Source organism: Leopardus geoffroyi, chromosome A2 (assembly GCF_018350155.1).
Source record: "Leopardus geoffroyi isolate Oge1 chromosome A2, O.geoffroyi_Oge1_pat1.0, whole genome shotgun sequence".
NCBI lineage: Eukaryota > Metazoa > Chordata > Mammalia > Carnivora > Felidae > Leopardus > Leopardus geoffroyi.
The window spans coordinates 117,198,931-117,222,220 of NC_059331.1; the positions used below are offsets into that span (position 1 = coordinate 117,198,931).

General features: G+C 40.9%; 1 protein-coding gene across 8 annotated transcripts in view; it reads right to left on the minus strand.

The window, feature by feature from the left end:
- The window catches only part of OSBPL3 (oxysterol binding protein like 3), a 178,505-nt gene that overhangs the window by 25,836 nt on the left and 129,379 nt on the right, over nucleotides 1-23,290 (minus strand). For 4 of the 8 annotated variants that reach the window (XM_045495111.1, XM_045495108.1, XM_045495110.1 and 1 more), the window contains 5 exons: nucleotides 20,123-20,230; nucleotides 12,636-12,770; nucleotides 11,643-11,736; nucleotides 7,764-8,014; nucleotides 4,944-5,081 (listed from right to left, as the gene is read on the minus strand). In XM_045495111.1, coding sequence (XP_045351067.1) covers nucleotides 4,944-5,081; nucleotides 7,764-8,014; nucleotides 11,643-11,736; nucleotides 12,636-12,770; nucleotides 20,123-20,230 — 726 coding nt within the window. The remainder of the gene's footprint in view (nucleotides 1-4,943; nucleotides 5,082-7,763; nucleotides 8,015-11,642; nucleotides 11,737-12,635; nucleotides 12,771-20,122; nucleotides 20,231-23,290) is intronic. The other 4 variants (XM_045495115.1, XM_045495112.1, XM_045495114.1 and 1 more) reach the window with 1 other exon arrangement.

Here is a 23,290-nt window from a genome sequence, read left to right on the forward strand (position 1 = left end):
CAGTGAATGAGTCTATCACAACAATCCCAGTCACTGATTGCCTTTGCTTGGGCTTGGTGGCTAGCCCCAGTGGGGGAGGCAGTGAAAATGGCTGGCTTTGGAAGGAAGGCTTCTGAAGGAAGACCCCAGGATTTGCTGATAAATAGGATATGGATTCTAAGAAAAAGCTATTAAGGATGATGCCAAGGCTGCTGGCCTGATCTTTGGGAGAATGCAACTGCCAATTATTTTCTCTTCCCCCATGTTCAGAGTTAATCACCTGGTTTGACAAGCACGTGGCTTCTTGACAAAACAGAAACAAAAACACGTGAAGCGAGGACTTGACCCAGACGTGAAAAGCACTGGTTTACTTGCCTTGTATTCCATTTATTGCTAGTTTTATTTGAACAGCCTGAATTTCCTTTTCTGATAACGTCTTTAAATAAGATGCCACTTTAATCAGTAGTAACTAACTCTGCCTACTAGTAGATCAAAGAACCACTGAGGGGTGACGGGCAGGGAGAGAAGTGATAGGAGTGGTATTTATAAGTCTGTCCAAGAATGTATGTTCAGGGTTCTCTTGATGAGTAACTGAAAAGCAAGAAGGGCTGAGGGCTAAGCAAGAAGATCAAAGGAAAAAAGACTTCATTTGAACCTCTTACATTTTAGTAACCCTCAGTAACTCCATTCAGCTTTTCTGTCACGAACTCTCAACAGTACATGGCTGGAGGAGGAGGGTCTGGGGGGTGGGATCAATGGTAAAAATGACTCGAACAGTGATTGGACAGCTGAAGTTCCAGATAATCAGGGATAGCCACTTTTAGGTAATAGCTTAACTGCATGTCCTTTAGATACCAAACCTCTCCCAAAGGTATAAAAAGAGAAGCAAAGTTAACTGAAACAAGTTTTCTGACCTGTCCAGTCCCTGATGAAACCCTGAGCCAGCTTGCTAGCCCTGTGCCAGGCAGCAGGGGAACTGAATAAGGAAGAACCTACCAGCAGGATGCTTAGTCCCTGAGGAGAAAAAGGGGGAATTCAAAAAGGACTTCAGAAAAAGGAAGTCATTTTTGAATTCCCCCTTTTTCTGAGCTTATTTAGACAACAGAGGCTGAATCACATTTCTTGGCACAAAGCAAACTCCTCCCCAGAGAAGGTAGAACTGCCAGGGGTTAGAACACAGGACAGGAATGTTTATGACTTACTCCTGAATGTTGCTCATTCACAAAGGCCACTCCCCAGACCACAGTGGGAGCTGGGAACAAAGTCCTATGTGGGTTTGGAGGATGAAAGGTGTAAGTGACAATGGCAGGCAAAGTCCCAGAGTCTGATCGGCGCACATAATGCTCTATTCCCATTGGTAGCCAGTGGCCTTGGCAGCTCTGAGTAACTACACTTACAAGAGACTCCAAGAAAGGTGAGGCAGGGAGGCCACCGGAATGGAAACATTCCAACATTTCTGGTGCAGGGCACTGGGAGATGCTAATGTTCCAGGCCTCCGTCTTCTTGCCTAGAATTGATCCTCACCTCATCTGCCACACAGCGAGTACTTTGAAGACCAAATAAGATCCTGCACAAGTCCGAAAAGCATAAAGCACTCCGCAAACCTAACAGTTCATTTTTCTAAGGAAAATGTGAACAGCAAATGCTTTCTCTGGTTTCTGACCCCATGAGTCATTTTCATATTGCATTTGGGGGTTGCTTAGGTGAGAAACAATACAGAGGAGCAAGCTGTGATGCAGCCAAACTCTGCGAAGTAGCAATTACTTCAAATTTTTTGGCCACTGACTGCGTCGAACATCCACACCCCCAACCAAACCACAAAGCAACAACATCCAAAGGCTTCCAGAAAAGGACAGACACTGCTTTTCAAATCTAGAAAACTCAGTGGAAGAGTTGAGTTACCCTAGTTTCCTTCCAGGTCCTTTCACTTGGATACATGGTTTCTATCAAGGTCCTTGTTAGAATAAACTTCCACCCTAAAATACTCATTTGGAGGTCCTACCCAGTTTATTAATCATTCGGTAAACTCTACTCACTGTGGAGAGGTGTAATAAAGCAAAGAAGGCCCCAAACTCTGAAAGCTGATGTATTATCACACGTATATAATGCATGACGGTAGAGTCATGCTGTCTCCATAAAGGGAGACTGTCTCCTAGGCCGGAAGCAGAAAGGGCCATCTTGGCAGGTGCCGGCATGAGACACAACAAACACCCTGGCACGCTCTTTAGATATGTTAAATTAGGTCTTCTTGCACAACGGGTCAGCTGGTCATCATAAATAAGGGTGAGAGGGGGAGTGCAGGAGGCTGAACTGAAGAGTCTCCTGGTGGCCCGGAAAAGGAGCCCTGGACAAAACCCTTTCCACTCCTGGGGCAACGGGCAGCGGAGCACATCAAATTCCACAGCCACCTCCCCTTCTTATTGTACACTTACCTGGTGATTAAATTCCGGGTTCCCAAGTGATCTGTTTATGGCGAAAGTATGCTGGGTCATGCGACCAAGGCCCTCTGGTCCCCGTAAGAAGTCTATTTTTTTTATAGTAAATGCTAGTAAATGCATAGAACAGCACTCTTGTTTATATATCAGTTTCCTGAAGGATTAGCTAGAGTGAGTCTGTGCCTGAAAGACTCATCCATTCTTGGGTATCTGAGGCCATAGGCTAAATTCCAGACGGGTGAAGTGGCTCCATCATGAGCAGGACTGCTGGTGCTACCATAGGGATGTCAGCTGTGAGGACTCCCGGCCGCTTCGTGGCTGACTTTCTGTCAGAGACTCGCCAGTGACAGGATGCCCTCTTCAAACCACTTGAATTAGTGGAATAGATACAGTATATCTTATTTACTATTCTTGACACTGCATATTAGAAAGCACTTTAAAAGTTGCCTCTAAATATGAGAGCAATAACCACGTGCTGAACGTTTACCGTCTTCAGTGCAAGTATTTTATATCTCAGTGTATTATTTCACTAGAGCCTTACTGCGACCTATGAGTCGCAGCTAAGCACAATCATTCCTATTTTATAAAGACACTACTGAGGCTCAGAAAGTTTAAGTAGCTCGTACAAGGCCACACACAGAGCATGTGGTGGGGTTAGGGTTGGAAAGCGGGTCTACGTTACATCGAGCACACTTCTGCTACTAACAATGACTAGATCTCTTTCTTGCTTATTTCTTTGGGATCCATTTCACGGAACCAAAGACTAAGTTATGTAATGCTCTTTCTGTCTTTGTGCCCATGTGCCCAGGAGCTCTGCTTTCTCTCTCCATGGCACCACTGGAGGTACACAAGCAGATCCGGAATTTGGCCCTGCCCTGTCAGGGGCTCATGGGATTGAAGCTCAGCTTTACACCAGCTCACGTTACTAACTCTTTCCTTATACCACTCATCCTGTCCTGATTGTCTGCTGTAGTCCAGGCTATTTTTGGCCTTTATTTTTTCGCATGAACGCATATAATGCCATGGTAACCAAATTATATTTTCATTTATTCTCATTCCATTTTAGCATTAGTATTTAAATAACCCAGTTGAATCTGAATCTAATTATCTTATCCTTTTAACTACTGATTTAACCCCCCGCATCCCCAATATCAGTGTTTAATTTCCTGTTTTAGCTTCTAACTGGCAATCTACTAAAGATGTGCTTTGGGATTATTGTATAGTCATTCTCCTTTGGGTTTCAGAGAACATTGCTTGTAATTTCTAGTTGAGACAAGCACCATACTCTTAAGTCTGTCAGCTATACCAGCTTTCCTTCCCTACCCCCCAAATGCAAATCCACTGATAAAGGGGGCAGCAAGGCAACAGGAAGGAAAGCAATATTCTAGCAACCCACCCATTTTTCCTCAGTTTTCTAAGAACTGGGAGGAGAGAAACGTAGCGAAGCAACTGTGTTTCATGTTCCTGGGCTAACATTTAGGGACATACAGAGGGCAGACATGTCCAGTCGCTGTCATAAGCAGGGGTGAGAGGATTATTTTTTATTTTCTGTATCAATGCATCCTATCTTAGCGAAATAATTCCATATCGACAGATCCTTGAGAGGTTCCCAATATTCCGCTATTACCAACTACGCTGTCATAATAATGACAGCAGACACTCATCTAAGGCTTTATACTCCATGTATCAGACACCGTTCCGAGTGCATTGTAGAGAGTATCTCATTTAACTGTCACAAAGCCGTCTGAGGTCTGTACCACTGTTACTATTTCCACTTTAAGGAGGAAACTGAAGCTAAGTAATTTGCGCTGGGTTACAAACAAACCTGTTGAGAGCTAGAGCTGAGATTTGAAACTAGGCCAGCACCAGACACCCTGCTCTTTGTTCCTAAATATTATTACCTGCTAATGCTTAGGTGGGCAAGTCTCATGGAACCTCAAGGAACTCAGGCTACATAAGTATAAAGTATGTCCATCCATTAGAGGAAGACCAACACTGACCCCAGCCCCCAGCCCACTGCAGTCTCCCCACACCTGGAACTAGGCTGGATATGTGTGACATGCTCGGGAAAGATTCAGTGATTAAATAAATATATGAATGAATGGTTCCTCTTAAATGGAATCAAGAATAATGCCGTTATTTGATGCTATCCATTCTGATGGGGGCATTCATCCTCTAGAAGGACAATGTCAATGAGTAAGGGGGCATCTTACTTTAAACCTTAAATCACAGTTTGAAAAGTTGCCTCACTATGACTTTACACAAAGGGTGCTGTTGATGCCTATGGTCAAAGGCTCGCTCAGCATTGCTAGTACCTTCAAGTGCCTGGGGGCAACTAGGTTTCAGGTGAAGGGAAATCGTTCCTTCTCTTTATGTGTAAAAGCACTGTAATTATCTAAGTTGCTTAAAGCCAGTGAAAAGTGGACAATAATTATTTCAAAAGCAGATGTAATAGAAAGCGTAAGCGACTCCTCTAGCACCAGTGGACGAAAAGGGTATACATAATAAACAGAAAGGGTACATATCCACCTGCTCTGAGAAAAACCGGAAGCCTTTGTCCTCGCGGATACACTCATAGGTTTCTCCAAGAACAGGATTGAAGGGCTTGCTCCCAGCTCGGAAATAGCTAGATGCATATGCTGATACAGCAAAGGCTGCCACGTACACCTGAGGAGAAGGAAGAAAGAGATTTATTATTTCTTGGTCTCCAAGAAATCGTTTTACAAACACATGAAGAAAATAAAACCTTTATTTCTCTCTTTATGGTTTGTTTTGGAAAGCCAACAATTTGTCTCTGGTTTAGAGACCACCAAACTAACTTTGGCTTAAAGTTGCAGGTTTAAATAATGTCCATCTTGGCCTAGAGACCAGTGAACCAAACATTTTCAAACTGTCCATCTGTTCTGATGCCTAAAAAGAGGCTTTCAAGAGGATGATATTTATCAAGGGATCTACCCTGTTTTTGAGCTGTTAAGTTCAGTACCTCTAAACCCGAAGAAATCTGTGAATCCTGATTTTCAGGAAGGAGAGAGAAGAAGAGCATAAAAAAAGCCAAACTTCCCCAAATCCAGGAACAAGCAACCCTTCCTAATTTGATACTGTAGAAACCTACAAACTCATTTTGACAAAAGGAAATCTGTGATAGTAATTCCCTGTCTGGGTAACAAGTCCCAGGACAGGGCACAGTGCCTTTAAAAGTGTCTTGCTTTCTGGGAGGAAAAATGAAAAATCAAAAGATAAAGGAAGGAAAAAACTATAGGTAAACATGAAATAAGCACTCACTGTGAGGCTGTCACCATCAAGTTCTCCTTTTGGGGCACCAAGGAGATGCGTTATTCTTTTTGCCTTTTTTGGCAAGGGGTGGGGTGCAGAAATTGAACCTAGTTAACAACCCCAATGTCTCCTCTTCCCAGCACATTTCATGAGGTTTCTTATATTGTGTGTGGGGGGGTGGGGGTGGGGGGGTTATTTGATGCTATCCATTCTGAGTGTCTTTCACTAGTCATATAACTTTTCTTAAGCCTTCTGCAATAGGACCCACCTTAACCACTCACACTATAGAATACTGCAGAGCATCTGGTTAGCTTATAAAAACTCAGTTCAGGAGGCTCAATTCTGTCTTTGTTCTCAAAGTCCGGGTATCTGCTCTTCTCTTTGCTTCCCCATATGTGTTCTACTGGCTGAAGAAAGTTCACACTGCCTCTCTGGAATGTTGGATCGACCCTGAATCACCTTCACAATTTAAAATGTAACAACATTTATGACAGAACCTGGTGTCATCCATAATGCTGGGTCGGGGGAGAAGTGAGGGAGGGAACAGGCACAATGAAGCATCCTCCTTTGAGGCAACATGAGAGAGAATCTATTCAGGGGCATGAGCTGACCTGCAGGGCAGTAAACAACCCAGGGACAGGGTTGCTGCACAATGCCTTCCTGCACTTTCCTTTCCAGATGCATTGTACTTGAATGCAAAGCCTTCCCTCAAACTCCTTCTCAAGGTCAATTCCACCAATCAATCAGCTGACATCCTAAGGGGCTCTCAATCACCACAAGAATGAAACACCTTGAAGAATATTTTCATCTTCAAAGCCAATCTTTTCTTTAAAGAAAAGAGCTGTCCACGAATGTTGACTTTTCACACTTGCTTTAGAAGCTACTTGCCTCCCTTTGTTCAGCAGAAATTCTCTGGGAAATGGTAACAAAGAAGATAAAACACACACACACACACAGCTTGTTTTTTTCTCTCTTGCTCTTATTATCATTAGGATCAAGAAAGTCTCTTTGATGGAGAAGTCCCTGGAGACTGTGGACCTACAGCGGGATGTCTCTTTCATCCATAGTTAGATTTCCCCTTCATCTTCAAATCACTAAAATAATGAAGTTTTAATGAGGGTCAAAACTAGGGACTGCTTAGAATTTAGAAAAGAATGGTGTCCTCCATCAGTGAGAGGATGACATAGGGTTAGGTCCATGAAGCCCAGGGGGTGTGCAGACTCTGATATGGCCCATCAGTAAATGCCCAGGATAGAGACTCTGCATTTGGGGGAAGACACTGAAGTCCCAGCCTCCCATCCAAACAATGACCTTACTGTGGAGCAGGTAACATATGAGGGAGCAAAAAGAGGGAAGAATACTCATTTTCAAAGAACAAATTCAGCTGGTCACAGAAAGGGCTGATTTGGCCATCATCTTATAACCATGGTCCCCTTATCTCCACCCCATAAGACAGGAGAAGGATGAGAATCACACCACTAAGTGTTTCTAGGCTCTAAGTAGAGCTTTAAAAAAAAAAAAAAAAAAACTTACTCTACAGAATACGAGTGGGGGTGGAACAATAATCTTTCTTACGTAAAAACCTTGAATGTTATTTTTCAAAAATCTAGTTGCTAGTGGGACAACTCCCAAAATAAAAACATTCTCAAGGGAAATTTACCCTGGAAAAGAAAAACAGCACAAGAAATTAAATTCTGTCCACCCGGGATAGTAAAAATAAACACACAGACAGCCCTCAAGACAATGTTTTACAGCCAGGCATAACAGAACCATCACTTGGAAGGTTCTGGAGAAAAAGGAAGCGTAAAACCACAGAGCAGAACTACCCACAGGCACCAACTGTCACAGAGAGGCTCCCCCACATGGCAAATCCTATCGAGGTGACTGAAAATAACCAGGCACAGGGGAACTAGATGTTGGTGAGAAATGAACCCACTTCAAGGATAATCCAAACGAAAACCAGAGGAGCCAGGGAGCTCTGACCCTGCCCGTCTTAGCTTTGCCGGGCCCCCCCCGAGGGGCCGGGTGACTCCGGAGCAGGGGCCAGACAGCACAGCCAGAGGAGTGACTCCTCACCATCCTTTCCAAGGCGCTGGGGACTTGTGCGGCCTTGTCCAGAAGCTCGCTGTACTCCAGCTCCTCGCAGAGCCGCTGCAGGGTGTTCAGCGGCTCGTTCAGCTCCACCGGCATTGCCACCTTGGACAGGTCCTTCCCTATGTTGTTCCTCAGGATGTTCCACAGGCTGATGTTACTGGCGTTGGGACACGGAGCTGGCAAGCAACTTCTTCTTTTGGACTTTGCGTCCCCACCGCTTTCAAGCACAGGCCCTGAAAGGGACATCAGCCTCACTGTCTCTAGAAGACTTTTCATTTTATTATTTAGGTAAAATCAAACAAACTAACAAACAAAAAAAACGAAACCGTGAATAAAACCCGACCCGACAAGTACTCAAGTTTACTATTAATCTCAGTTATCTGGAATATGACCGAATGTCAGAAAATAAAAAGAATTCTGCACGGCTAAATGAAGTACCCAAAATTACACGCACTAAAACTCACAGAGTTTATTCGCAAGGGAAGTCTTCAAGTTCCTGCTCAGACGTTAGTGACTCACCGCTTATATACACTTATGATAAAACTGGAAACTAGATTTCTATGCTCACAGCAGTTTACTATTTATACCTTTAAACTCTTTAAATTTTTAAAAAGCACTTGAAACCCTGCTTAACAACACTTTTAAGCTCTTTTTAAAAAATCACGTCCAATTCTGATAAAAAAAACAATTGTGCTTACTACAGAAAAATGATAAGGGAAATAACAGTCGTCCATTATCCCACTACCTGCATATAATAGCTGTTTATGTTTTGGAGTGTTTTCATGTAGCATTTTCTCCATCCATATAGCTCATATAGCACGTCTAGTTTTATGTTCTGCTTATTAACATAACTATTTCTCCATGCTATTCAAAATTCTTCCAAAATATCATTTGTAATGACTGTAAAAAAAAAAATTCCATGCTATAGATATGCCATAATCGACTGAATCATTCATCTACTGTTGGACTTTTAGATTTGTTTCAGTGTTTTGCTATGATGCAAAAAAAAAAAAAGTATTCAATATTTCTATTCTTGATATTTGATTATACCTCTGAGTATTTGCTTAGGATATATAGACATGGAATTACTATGTCAAAGACTATAAACATTTTTAGACATTTGATTCACATGATCAGATGGCTCCTCAAAAAAGGTACATCGATTTCCCATTTATCAACAGCATATGTGCATCTATCTCCTGAGGCCTTTTCAGGCTTGTCATCATTCATGTTGAATTTTTGGCAAATTGTTGGGTGGACGGTGTTATTTCCTTGCTTTAACTTGCATTAAAAAATTCCTAGTAATTCTTTCATGAATATTTCTTCTTTTCTGAATCATGTTTTCCTATTTACATATTAAGGCATAAATTTTTTGTTTTTATATTTGTTTTACAATCAAATCCCCATTTGACACTGATCTTTAAATTTGGTCCATGTGGTTAGCTGACACATAAAACACTTACACTTTAGGTATTTACATCTATCAATCTTTTCCTCTGTAACAACTTCCATTGACTCAGGCTCTGAAATTCTTTTCCCATCCCAGCTGAGCCTATTTTCAAATAAAAGCTTTTGCATTACACCAACACATGAGAAACAGGCATTTTATTTCTACATATTTATTTATTTAAAATGTTTAACATTTACTCATTATAAAGCCAATCACTCTGAATAAAGAGGCTGCTTTGAGGAACAGAAAAGTATGAAACTGGGGTCACACTCTATAGTCTCATGTTAATCTAAGCATCCAATTAATTGTTGAATTGGTATAAGCAAAAGTCTGATTTACCCAAGTAAACAGCTGCAAATGATGGTAGTTTTTAAAAACAGTTTTCCATGTAATCTCAAAATAGTTTCTTTGATTCTGCTAATCCAGATTTTGAAACAACACTAGATGAGTGACTACTACCAATGAATGAGTAATACCTATCTAGCAAGTCTTCAAGCATTTTACATATATTATCTATTTTTACATATACTTTACATACATTATCTCTTAAGTAACTTGCACTAGAACACATAACCAGTGAGTGCAGAGCTGAGGTTAACCAAGGAAGTCCAGTCATGAATCTATATTCCTAACCCCTGAACCTCCCACAGCACCCATCATGGTGATAGATCCCAATATTTGCCTCCTGATTTGGGGAGGAAGAAATTAACAGGAATCACTCTAAATATCTAGCATTTACTATAGGTTCAGAGAAACTCTCACATCATAAATTATCAAGAACTTGATCCAATCCCTATTTCCTTTTGTAGGCAAAGCTGTGTCGTATGATGCTAAGGTTAGGTCTACATCCAATCTTTTCAGTAGAGTACTGATGTTTAGAAATCTAATCTTCCACAGAGACAGTTAAACTGAAGGACACCTATTTTGCCTCCAAATTCTGCTGACGAAGAAAGCTGGGTTTGGCCCAGTGTTTGTTGAAGCCAAGGCAATGCACTGATCACCATTCCAGCCAAATGGCTGTGGAATAAGATAGAACCAGCTTTGACTTCTATGCTTTTCCTGGCTGATGTCACCTCAGCACAGCTGGAGTCTTAGGGCAAGTCTTCTGTTTCTAACCTTGACCTCTGAACCCTCTATTCCTGTGCTCCCCTTGGCCCCTCCCTCAGGCCTCAAAGAGAAAAAGACTTCAGCATTTGTCCATCTTCCTCGTCCATAGTGGGAGTGCCATTTTAGTGTGTGTGCTGTTTGTCAAGGGGATGTGGATGTTTCTTGATTTCTCTTTCAATTCACCTCCTTGTTTTTCTAGAAAAACAAGGAGCTCCTACATTATTGGTCTTCTCCTTTGAACCATTGGACTTTTCCACCAAAGTGTTCATCTCTCTGGAAACATTTCAAGCAAGATAGAGCAAAATGAGCATCAGACTTCTAGCAGATATGATGCTAAAAGGATGTACTTCCAGAAAATGGTAAAATTACCTGCCTTTTTTGTGGTCCCCAAAGTGTAGGCTCTTTGGCATTCATATAACAATTCATCATCATATTTCACACATACTTTCTGAACTGGGAAGCACTAAAATACAAAAAGCCCCGACATGGTCCCTATCCTCTGGGTAGATATGAAAATAGGTGGTGCTCTGGGTACCCAGTATGTGGCAGAGGCCAACCTGGAGACCCCGAGGCACACTGAGTACCAAGACTGGGAATGTCTGATGCTACAGGACCCATGCAGAAAACTGTCCAATGGGCCAATTCTTCTTAAGCACATTTTCTGAAACAGACTTCAGTATGCTTACTGAACTCCTAAATCAGAGCTGTTTGGGGATAGGCAGACACTCTAGGTACCCCACAATGCAAACTAACATTTCCTTGGTATCATTTTGCTCTTGGGATAAACAGTAATAAAGGGATGTCTTAGATACCCTGACGGCCCATCCCCTTCTTCTAGGAAGTAGCCATTTGTTACTTTTAAATGTGTTATCTTAAAGAATCTGAGGTTGAATTACCACTTAGATCAGGTGTTCTTATTACATAAGCCTTACAGAATTCCTAAAGCATGAAAACCACTAGATATCTAAAGGCAAAAAGCTATACTGTAATGTGCTTGCTGAGAGAATGTCTGACCATATTAGGGGTATCTGTTGCACTAATTTTGGTATTTATATGATAACTGGTATACCCTTACTTTATAAAACCGAATTTTCCATGGGTAGACATATTTGAATGAATATATATTTCACATGTCAGTGCTGATTCCTCACCTAGATTATATAAACCTCAAGGATGGGGACCATGTCTTAATTTTCTTATATAAAACATGTTACAGTTCTATACCTGCAGAAGATACTCTATTAATGCTTATTAGTATTCACTGAAGATGCAATCTTTCAGACATCAAATAATTTAAATCTTACCCAAGGTCTGTCTCTCATTATCTAAATCATTACTGAGATTGTCTAAGGAAAGGTTATCACTTATGTCACTGACATAGGAGTCATCCTCAGAAATCTATGGGAAAAGAAAAATACATTTGAGTAAGAATAAACAAACCAGATTTTCGTTAAACCTTTACTCCAAATCATCAAACATTTTGAATCTCATGTTAAAAACCTACAGAAATAATTTTGGATTACTTTCATAGAGGTCCAAACGCCAGTCTGCCTGAAAGCCGTTCACGGCAAACACCTGTTATTAAAATTTTTATACTTTCTTGAGCAGTTATCACAAAGAAAACACTCAAGATCTTAGTTATTACAAAAAATTCTTATTATTTCAGACTGCACTTTCAGAATTTGCTAGTGTTTGCACAGAATAATTATAATTTGTCTTTCAACTATTTGTGGGGAAAAAAGGATCTTCCATGGAAATTAAATAAGATTAGTACTTCTATATGAAAGGTGTAAAATTATCAATTGACATTTTCACAAAGCAATGCCAACTATGATACTTGCTTATTTAGGAAAGTATGATTTTTATGCATCAATATGAAACCGTATTATTATATATTATAAATTAATTATAATAGCCATATTAAAATAATTATAGTAAAATAATTGCATGTTATAAATTAGTCAAATTCAGTGATTAAAAAAATAAGATACTAATTTCCAACCCTGTAGTAGAAATATTACATTATGAAATAGCTAATAGTCAAAATCATTAACCACTAATTGAAAAGAGGTATAACAAATCAAGAAACAGAAGTGAGGAAGTACCCAACACCTTCTACTTTTGCAACCTTTTCCCTGAGGTCTTGTATCTTTTCGTGTTCTCTGTGGGGGTGGGAGTTACAAGAAGATCCTCAGAATGCAACGGCAGAAAGAGCCCACTGAGTTTAGCATTTCTAAACAAATGAGTAAAACAACAAAAGAGATTTTGAGGCACCTAACTGAAAACAGTGCTCAAACCTCATTTTCTGAAGAGCTTGGAGATAACAGAACTTCCTGTGCATCAAAAAACTCTGAAAGGGAGTCAGTGATGGAGAGTCTACTTTCATTGGAAAGCTGATGGACCAGAGCTCGGTTGTCATCTCTGGAGTTTTCCTATTTGAAACACAAACACAAAAATGCATATAATTAGAAACAGTCTCAAGAGAAGCAAAAATAAACAACTGATTTCGCTGCATGATACACAAGGTCACAGGCACATGCAAACAAGCAGCTCAAAGCAGAGGTCAGCTCCAAAGTCAAGGAGAAGCAAGCCTCACACAAAACAAAATGAAAAACAAAAGTGTCCCCCACACGGACACCTCACTTTATAGGCACTATCACTGCTTAGGCACCTGCAACAAATCTCAAAGCAAAAAGAAACTGTCCAAGGTCAGTCTCGGTTCCAGTTAAGAGGGGGAAAATTGTAACACTCTCTGAATCATATCCTCTTATTCTCTACCACTGCAGGATGTTTCTTTTCATCCTAAAATTTCCTCTGAATTGTACTCAATGTATGTCCTTGCGTGGCTGATTTGCAGCCACAATGCCTTTTTCTGCCTCCACGCTTTCCCAGAAGCCAATATGCTGTTCTCGAGGCATCCCTTGACAAATACACAGTGTGTTTTGGTCCAGAAGTGCCCCTGGTGGCAGATCATTCATTATTCATGGATGAATGAGATAAATTCTCTTTGTCTCTCTCCAACCACAAATGACTCTGAGAGGGATGGAAACTCCCAATCCCCTTTATAAACCTCTCTACAAACAACATAATGGGGTATCATGATTTTTCCATCTTGCATGGCCCTCCCTTCCCTACTTCACTGGGTCTAAACTTCCCCGCGGGGAAGGTCCTAAATACTTTGTTTGGAAATGTGCATTCTATTCAATTTGCAAGTGAAAATTTAATACAACTCAACAAATTGAGCAACTGCTTTATGCTGGCTTTGGAGAGATATAAGGATGCACTGGCCTGAAAGAGTGGCGCAAAGAATGCACTCAACACATGAGACCAAGACTGTAGAAGAGAGGGTACTACAGAAGGGAAGAGGAAGGTGAGGCTGATTCTATTTCGGGCTTTGGTTTGGAGGGAGAGGTGACACCTTGAGGAATGTTCCCCAGTCTAAATTCCTTCAATTCAGAGAAGATTGTTGCCCTCAACTTCCCTACAGTTCACAATTCTCACGGGGCTGATAAAGGAACAGCTTCTGCATCATACGTATGTCATAAAGGAGTCTCAGAATATTTGGAGAGCAAAAGTTACAGCAGATTATGTCTTTTCCAGAAGTTTTATGAGTTCAGGATACGCTCTTCAGTCTCATAAACAAATTATATCCAAGATGGGGATACGATAACAGAAGGACCATAGCAGATTTTTATAATTAGTAAAGGACAAGTGGTCCCTTTATGAAATGTTTACTTCAGGAACACATTTAAATGGGTACCCCTTCCTCTTGGATTCTTCCTACATAAGACACCTGGTCATTCAAAGGTCTTACCCATTTTAATACCCATAAAGCCTTGCGAGAAGCAGACTTCTTTTCTGCCCTGACAAAGAGACCACATTAGGCTCTATAAACAAGTGCCACAGCGGTCACCTTCAAGGGAAAGGAATGTCTCCTCAAAACAGGAGACACCATAGTGAATGACTGAGCTCCTTTAATGCTCACTGAAACAGCAGAATCTTCCTGTGTCTTTTGGTGTGTCGCTGCCACATAAGACTCTAATGATTTATTTACTTGTTCTGTTCATTAATTCATTACTAGTCGCTCCTGCTCTCTATCTTCCTTCTCCTAGTTGGATGGATCAGAAGGATTTCTTGGCTCATCAACAATGAAAATAATATACCTAACGCTAGCCCCTTCTGACGTTCTACCTCCAGAAACGTCCTATCAATACCCACTGAAAAAAAAAACTCAATGGGGCTGCAGCAGCCCCAAGCCTCAGCATACTACCTTACACACACAGGACCGCACTTGTTACATATCAACCTGCTCGGTTCACTTCAACAATTTCCCCACGAGGTTGGAAGGCCTCCATGGTTGTCTATCATTTTTTTTAAATCAACAAAGATAAACAGAAAAAAAGGGAAGGAAAGGAACACTCATAATCCTATCACACTAAAACCACTATAAGCATTTTTTAAGGAAATATAAACTATTATTATTTTTTAAATTTTTTAAATTTTAATTTTTAAATTTACATCCAAATTAGTTAGCATATAGTGCAACAATGATTTCAGGAGTAGATTCCTTAATGCCCCTCTCCCATTTAGCCCATTCCCCCTCCCACACCCCCTCCAGCAACCCTCAGTTTGTTCTCCATATTTATGAGTCTCTTAGGTTTTGCCTCCCTCCCTGTTTTTATATTATTTTTGCTTCCCTTCCCTATGTTCATCTGTTCTGTGTTTTAAAGTCCTCATATGAGTGAAGTCATATGATTATTTGTCTTTCTCTGACTGACCAATTTCACTTAGCATAATACCCTCCAGTTCCATCCACATAGTTGCAAATGGCAAGATTTCATTCTTTTTGATTGCCGAGTAATACTCCATTGTATATATATATATATATATATACCACATCTTCTTTATCCATTCATCCATTGATGGACATTTGGGCTCTTCCCATCCTTTGGCTATTGTTGATGGTGCTGCTAGAAACATTGGGGTGCATGTGTCCCTTCGAAACAGCACACCTGCATCCCTTGGATAAATACCTAGTGGTGCAACTGCTGGGTCGTAGGGTAGTTCTATTTTTAGTTTTTTGAGGAACATCCATACTGTTTTCTAGAGTGGCTACACCACTTTGCGTCCCCACCAACAATGCAAAAGAGATCCTCTTTCTCTGCATCCTCGCCAACATCTGTTGTTGCCTGAGTTATTAATGTTAGCCATTCTGACAGGTGTAAGGTTGTATCTCATTGTGGCTAAAACCACTATAAGCATTTTGATACATTTCTCTCCCATCCTTTTTATACATATAGCTTTGCTTTAAAATAATTGTATGTGTGTGTGTGTGTGTGTGTATAAACTTATATAAATATATAAAACTGGGGCAAATGGAACTGAGTAGTGAACATGTTCCCCAGTCCATTGATTTATGTATAATATATATTTATAAACTTTCCCCAAACAACACTGTACCATAGTCATTTTTTCAAAAGTAACATTTATCTTGAGGATAAGAGTAACAGATGTTTAAAATGGAAAATAAAGAAAAATGTAAATAAAATACCTATCACTTAAAGCCTCATTGCCCAGATGTGGCCCCTATTAACCTGCTGGTGTATTTTTTATTATTAAAACGTGTGTGTGTGTGTGTGTGTGTGTGTATGGTACATATATGTGTATGCATGTATATATAATATAAAGATACAGATTTAAGTTTGAAAAACTAGATCACACAGTAGTCTTTATATAGTCTGCTATATTCATTTAACATTATATTACGAACTTTTTCCCAGGATGGTAGCTTCTTGAGACATTAACTTTAGTTCATAGATGATACTTTGTTATATATGTGTGTCACAAAGTGACACTTTTATGTATTAGAAATTAAGGGCGTTTCCAAATTTGTAAACATCATGAGCATGTTTGCAAATGTCTCTTATAAACAATGAGATAATACTTGTATCTCACTATTTCTTACAATCAGTCCTCAGAAGCAGAATTATGAAAAATGTTAGAGGTAATACATATATGATTTAATCACATTAACAAAAGAACCTCTGTTTTCTCTATATCTTTAAGGGCATAGAATACTATAATTTAGAAAAGCTGTATGTTAAACAAATTGTTGTAATTTGCATTTCTTTGTTAAGAATTAGGTCTAACATTTTTTTCTTAAAAAAAAAAAACCTATAGAGATGTTGACATTAGGGGAGGGTACATCAGGGTGGATGGGACCTCCCTCTGCATTTCTTTGCACTTTGTTGTGAATTTATAAGTATCACAAAGTCAAAAGTTTTAAGAGAACTGTATGTATTTGGGTTTTTTGGTGAATTGGGTCCCTTTCTTCATTTGTTTATTGGGGTCTTAAGTTGCTTATTACTGATTAATTATTTACATATTAAAGACATTATCACCTAGTTAGCATTATCTAAGTCTGTCATTTTCACTGAAAATATTTTTCCTAGTTTATTATTTGTCTCTCATTTTTCCATATACACCATTTCTTTCCTAAAACAAAGGTCAGATCTAGTTAATGTGTCTTTTGCAATTTTTCTATTGCTCCCAAATTTAGAAAGTCCTCCCTACTCTAGCCATTTGATAAATATTTACGTCAATGGATTTCAGTTTGAGTTTTTATATTTAACTCCAATTCACTTACAATTCATTTTAGTGTGCAATGTGAAGACTTAAAGTGCTCAGTCAAAAGATCGCCTTTGAGCTGTGCCAAACGAATTTGTTGAATGATCCATCCATCTCCTGCCCATTGCTTTTTTCGTTGCTTTTATCATGTGTTTGTTTCTTTTATGTGAAATGGTGTTTGCGTCTGAGATAGTTTTTCAGTCCATTCTCACACCATCCCCAGCATATTTCCACTACTGGCCTGGCACATTTCTTCAATATATAGCAGGTGTGAGGTTATTGAGACAACACTGTGCTTTGGGCTCACCAGATGCGGATTGACATCCCAGCCAGGTCTCTTATTAGCAGTGTGCCCTGGGGGAAGTTATTTAACCTCTCTGGTTTCCTTGTCTCTAAAATGAAACTACCATCACCTACCTCATAGAATTGTGGTTAGGTTTTCGTGAATTAACGCATTCAAATGCACATGGAATAGAGCAAACAGATAGGCAATTGAAAGAACTAAATTCCCTGCTTCTCCTTCAGATGTATCTTTAAAGTTCTTGCCTACTTAAGTCTCTGAAATGGACTGTAGATTAAATAGAGTATTACCACCCAAAGTCACCTAGCCTTTCATTTGGAACCTAAAATAATATAAGAACTAATAAACTGAAAGTATTAAATATTCACATTCAAAAGGATAAAATATGAGAACTTACTAGAATGTGGGAGTCATTTCGATGGGAGATGGGTAATCTGAGCAAGTCGAACGGAAGGGAAGGGAAGGGAAGGGAAGGGAAGTACAGAAAACAGAGGGTACTAGGTTGACCTCACTGTGGGGACTGCTATTCCTTAACAGATTGCTTGGGGTGTCTGTGAGCTACCTAAGAAAAATAAACAGGAATAGAATTTTTAAGCTCTTGGGGCGGCCACTTCCAGTCACTCTCTGGTTTCCTGAAGACAAGAATGGCTGTTCCATTTCTGGGAAAGTGAGGCTGAGTCACTCAGTGAAAAGCAGGATAAAACACGGAGAATATAAAATTACCGAAAGAGGAAACAGCAAGGACGACATGCCATCAATTCAAGACTTCAGTCTAGTGTGGAAAGTGTGAATTTGGGGGACACTACTGCTCCTCCTCCAGGACAGTTTACAGCATTTAAGCCTTCAGGTACATTCCTTGTGAGATCAGTTTAAAAACATGCATTTAAAAAAATTTTTTTTAACGTTTATTTATTTTTGAGACCGAGAGAGACAGAGCATGAACGGGGGAGGGTCAGAGAGAGGGAAACAGAGAATCTGAAACAGGCTCCAGGCTCTGAGCTGTCAGCACAGAGCCCGACGCGGGGCTCGAACTCACGGACCGCGAGATTGTGACCTGAGCCGAAGTCGGCCGTTTAACCGACTGAGCCACCCAGGCACCCCAAAACATGCATTTTGAAAAGACTGATTCTGGTTTCCTTTCCAAAACACAAACAGCCCCAACTATGCACACTGAGCATAAGTACATAGAACCATAAATGAAGTGTCAACTTGCTTAAATAAATGTAGTTGGTGGAAATGCTATTTAAAAGGTAAGCACAGGGGCACTGGGTGGCTCAGTCGGTTAAGCGTCCAACTTCAGCTCAGTCATGATCTCACAGTTCGTGGTTTCCAGCCCCACGTCGGGCTCTGCGTTGACAGCCCAGAGCCTGGAGCCTGCTTCAGATTCTCTGTCTCCCTCTGTCTCTGCCTCTCCCCTGCTCAAGCTCCATCTCTCAAAAATAAGTAAATGTGTAAAAAACTTTTTTTTACATAAAAATAAAAGGTAGGCATTGCCTCCCAATAGACATAGAAACCCCACAGAATGCCAGTGTTTGGTGGCAAAGAACACCCATGATGGCCAGTCGTGGAGACCGAGCCCTGCTTCAGCTACTGTGCAGATTCAAAAGCCCAACTGGTGAGCACATTTCTTTGCCAAGGCCTAAAATGAACGTCACCACAGGTCATGTTCGGGCGCCCAACTTTAAAGACCATTCAGTTCGGGTATGGGTTTGAATGGCTGAGAAGATCTCTTGGTGGGGAGGGAGTATATAGAGGAGTGTCGTGGTCCACCACTGACACACATCTCAGAAGTAGCAGCAGGCCTGGGAGCCTCTGCAGGGAGAGGGTAGGTCCCTTGTCAGAGAAGAGGGTCCCCTTGGCGTGCGGCCACGTGACTACGGATGCCCCGGCCTCACCCTCGGTGCTGACCAATTTCAACCCCTAGTCTTCTCATTGCCTGTACACAAGGCTTCCCACAGAGTAAAGAACTATGTGGGGGTTTTGTTTTCTTTGAGGACAGGAAAAGGAGGAAGAGGGATTAAGCTTCAACGTTGGAAACTCCTTTTATTAATTTACAGACAACACTCACACACACCGACATACACCCCTTGTAGATTACCTTCTTCCCCTTTTATTTCAAATGTGCTCAGTCCAATAGATTTGTTAATAAAAAATTTAGCAATTCTGAGACAGGCATATAAATATGATAGCTAAAAGCAGTTTTAAGCCTTATTATCCCTTTTTTACTTATTTTCTGAATAATCCATTTATATTTTTCTGCAGCTTCTCATTTTAAACCTTCAAAGAACATTTTGGATAAACATCCTGTCTTGAGAAAAGACATTTTTAACATACTATTAGTGGACCAAGACACTTCAACTGTAATACAATATTTTCTCCCTCAGAAAATACAGCTGTGCTTTTTGAAAGAAAAAAAAAAATCACAGGAGACGGAGAAGGGAAAGCCACAAAGAAAGGGGAGGGGGTTCTCACAGAGGGAGCAAGGGATACTGGCAGGGAATTAAGATACCGTAGGGCAGAGAAAATTAGGTCTCTTCAGAAGTAGCAGGAGAAAATGTTTGTCTTTCCCCATTCCAGCAAAATCTAGTAAAAGGTGATACGTAGGAGGAAAATGGGGTAAAGAAATACAAAAGGAAGAAGACTTCTTGGGGTGGGGAGGGGAGGAAGCAGTTTAACAATGCAGGAGGCACATATTCCAGAAAGCCTTCAGGGGCTCCCAGACCCTGCAGCAGCTGCCGGAGGTGGGCAGAGATGTGAGCACCGCTCCCGAGAGGGAAACAGGGGCGACGTGACAGAGGATGTCAGGTGAGGGGGTGGCGGTCGTGGAAACATTCCCAGACGAGAAGCCTCACCCACCTCTGCCAGACTGTCACCCGACTTGGCAGCAGCAGGGGAATCGAGGAGCAGAGACTCAGCATGGATTCTGCATAAGCGTTCTTTAAGGTCTGTGTTTTGTGCTAGGGCCTGGAACATGTTAAAAATAGTGGGGCTCTGTTAATAAACGGATGTATCAGAAAAGCACAGCAGTGGGCCCAGTGGGATGGAGCCTTGAGTGGGGCACTTCCTGGATTTTCTCCTTGAATGCTATCCCACAGGATACTGGTTCGGAGATGCGAGGGGGATCAAAGATACTAACCTTTGGAAGTGGTGTCCCTTCTCTAGTCTCACTTCTGGGGATGGAAGAAAGGGTTGACGAAGCTTTCCTTTTGGTGGAGAAGGAAGTCACCAACACCTTCAGCTCTTACTGAGGCCAGGGGTTTCGTGGCCCCTCATCCTCCCCAGATCTCTCCCAATGATCCCACGCTTCTGACACTGCTCCCACCCCTTTTGATTGGATGTCTTTAAATGCTATCTAATTTTCACACCAGTTTTACTGGATCTTGGGAAGTGTGCTTAAAAGCAGTGTTCTGAGGAAGGTTAATTTTATTATTTTCCAATACAGGTGATGATGGTTTTCTTCATTCTTCATAACTAAGACATTTTATTGAAAACAACAACAATGTATTTTCACTTACCTGGATAAAGGCTAGGAACCAGGGTCCTGGGAATGGGGGGAGGGATGTGAGCACACACAAACCCACCCCTGGGCAGGTCTGATTCCCTGTCCTAACCTCCCAGTGGGAAGCAACTGGCTTGAAGGTAGAGGGAGATGTTTCCAAATGATCTGTCTTTGGAAAGGAACAAATGTGCCTGACTGTGACCCCCAGACACTCCCACAATCAGCTCCTTGGGTGCTTGTACAAAAATCGGTCCTGTCTGTCTGTCTTCCAGGCTCTATTCCAAGAATCTCAGATCCTTTCCCATCCATTAGTGCCCACAGGGTCTACCTGCTGAGACCACAGAAGGATATGGCACTGTCTGGCCTACTGCCTGGGTCTCAAACAGGAGGTTGGTTTTATTTTTTATAACCAGGAATAGAATGGGCTATTTGGAAATACTGAGTAAATGTTCTTAATTCACACAAGTACATGTAACAATCTCTACGGGTAGTCCCTTCTTTCTGACCAACATGTTGCTGGTATCTAAGTGTAAGTGGCTAGAATCTATACCAGTGGCTATAATCTTAGTATGGCCTGAAAAAAAATGTGTTACTTTAGCAGCTTCTCTTTCCTTCATAAGCCACGGGCAGAAGGAGAATACTGACTGCATATACAGCCCAAACATATCCATTCTGATAGCCTTGAGATGGCACTAAAAATTTTATTTTTAAAAAACAAGTCTTGGGGCACCTGGGTGGCTTAGTTGGTTAAGCATCTCTTAGTCACCAAGCAACTCTTGGTGTTGGCACAGGTCATGATCTCATGGTTTGTAAGTTTGAGCCCTGTGTCAGGCTCCCTGATGACAATGCAGAGCCTGCTTGGAATTCTCTCTCTCTCTCAAAATAAATCAATAAACTTAAAAAAAAAAAAAAAAAAGTCTGGAATCTAATCCAGGATCCAAGCCGAAAAGAGGAAAGAAAGGATCATTCTGTTATATCTTTAGTTTCCAAAATCCTGGACATGGGGGAGAATTCCTTATCAAAGGTAACAACTTTGGCCTAGGATACCCCTGCCCACTACCAGACAAGCAGACTAACAAGATGAGGCTAGACCTCCAAGGGAGGAGGGCAGGAGAGAGGAAGTGAAAGGAATTCTGGGGAGCCCATTAGAGGAACCTTTTAAATGCACAAAAAGTCAACCTACCGGGAACAGCAAAAAAAGCTTTTTAGCACTAAAAAATAAACTCAAAAGAGAACTCACTTTACTTTTCCCAAACCAGAGTAGCACCCAGTATGGCTGTCCACTACAATCCAAAAGGGGGTGTTTCTATTTCTGACCTTAGAAAACCCAGAGTTCCTCAGGGTGGATGACATTGAGACTCTCTACATAGACTAAGCCCACATTATTTTTTTTATTTCTTTCAAGGGTAATATACTTGGAACTTCCACCGGCTAAATATTCCTCAAGTATGTTTCAAGAATATGTACTACTGCTAATGTATTTCCTATTAACGTCACACCAAAATCATTACTTTACTTTTCTCAGTAACATGATGAATCGAAAAGATGAATGGATATTTTCTAGTTCTCTCAAAGCCTGAATTAGCCTCTGAAAACAAGATCCTAAAGTCCATCTGCCCAACCTGACCCTAAATAAAAAGTTCAGTATTGCTTCATCTAGTAATTTTCACTTCAAAAGTGCACACGCCTTCTCTTTACAATAGGAATTCTAAAGGACAGCAAAGATCAGGAGCAAATAAGTATGTAATTTTAAAATTTCTCCAGCTTTTCAATAGATAGAGTGAGCAACCAGACAACATCCGCTATTCAAAGTAAAATCCTAGGATATCGTGCTTGAATGGAACCCAACTGGAATCAGGGGGAAAAGTAGAGAGAGTGAATAACAGAAGGGCTTAGCGAAAAACATCTGAAGCTTGGCCGTGATTTTCGTTGTTATGAAAACACAATGGTTATCTGACATTCCATATGACTCATCTCTTTGTGCCTGTACAGGAAAAAGAAGCTAAATGTTTCATATTACCCAAATCAAATAAAATAACTTCCAAATAACTTTGAAACAGTGGTAAACAGGATGAGTGCTGTGCAGCAGAAAACATAAAAGTGAATTCGAAATTGCCCTTCTGTTATCTGTCATTTGCAAAGTCAATCTAAGCATAAGAAATCTTAGGTACATTGGGCACCTGGGTGGCTCAGTCAGTTAAGCCTCTGACTTCGGCTCAGATCATGATCTCACTGTCTGTGGGTTCGAGCCCCGCTTTGGGCTCTGTGCTGACAGCTCAGAGCCTGGAGCCTGTTTCCGATTCTGTGTCTCCCTCTCTCTCTGTCCCTCCCCTGCTCGCTCTCTCTCTCTCTCTCTCTCTCTCTCTCTCAAAAATAAAGATTTGAAACAATTAAAAAAATAAAAAAGAAATCTTAGGTACAGAAATCTCCAAACTGTCAGACTTTATATCAACAGACAAATGTCTGTGAGAGTCACGCAAACACACAACAAAAGCTTTACAGAAACAGAAAAAAATCAAGATAAA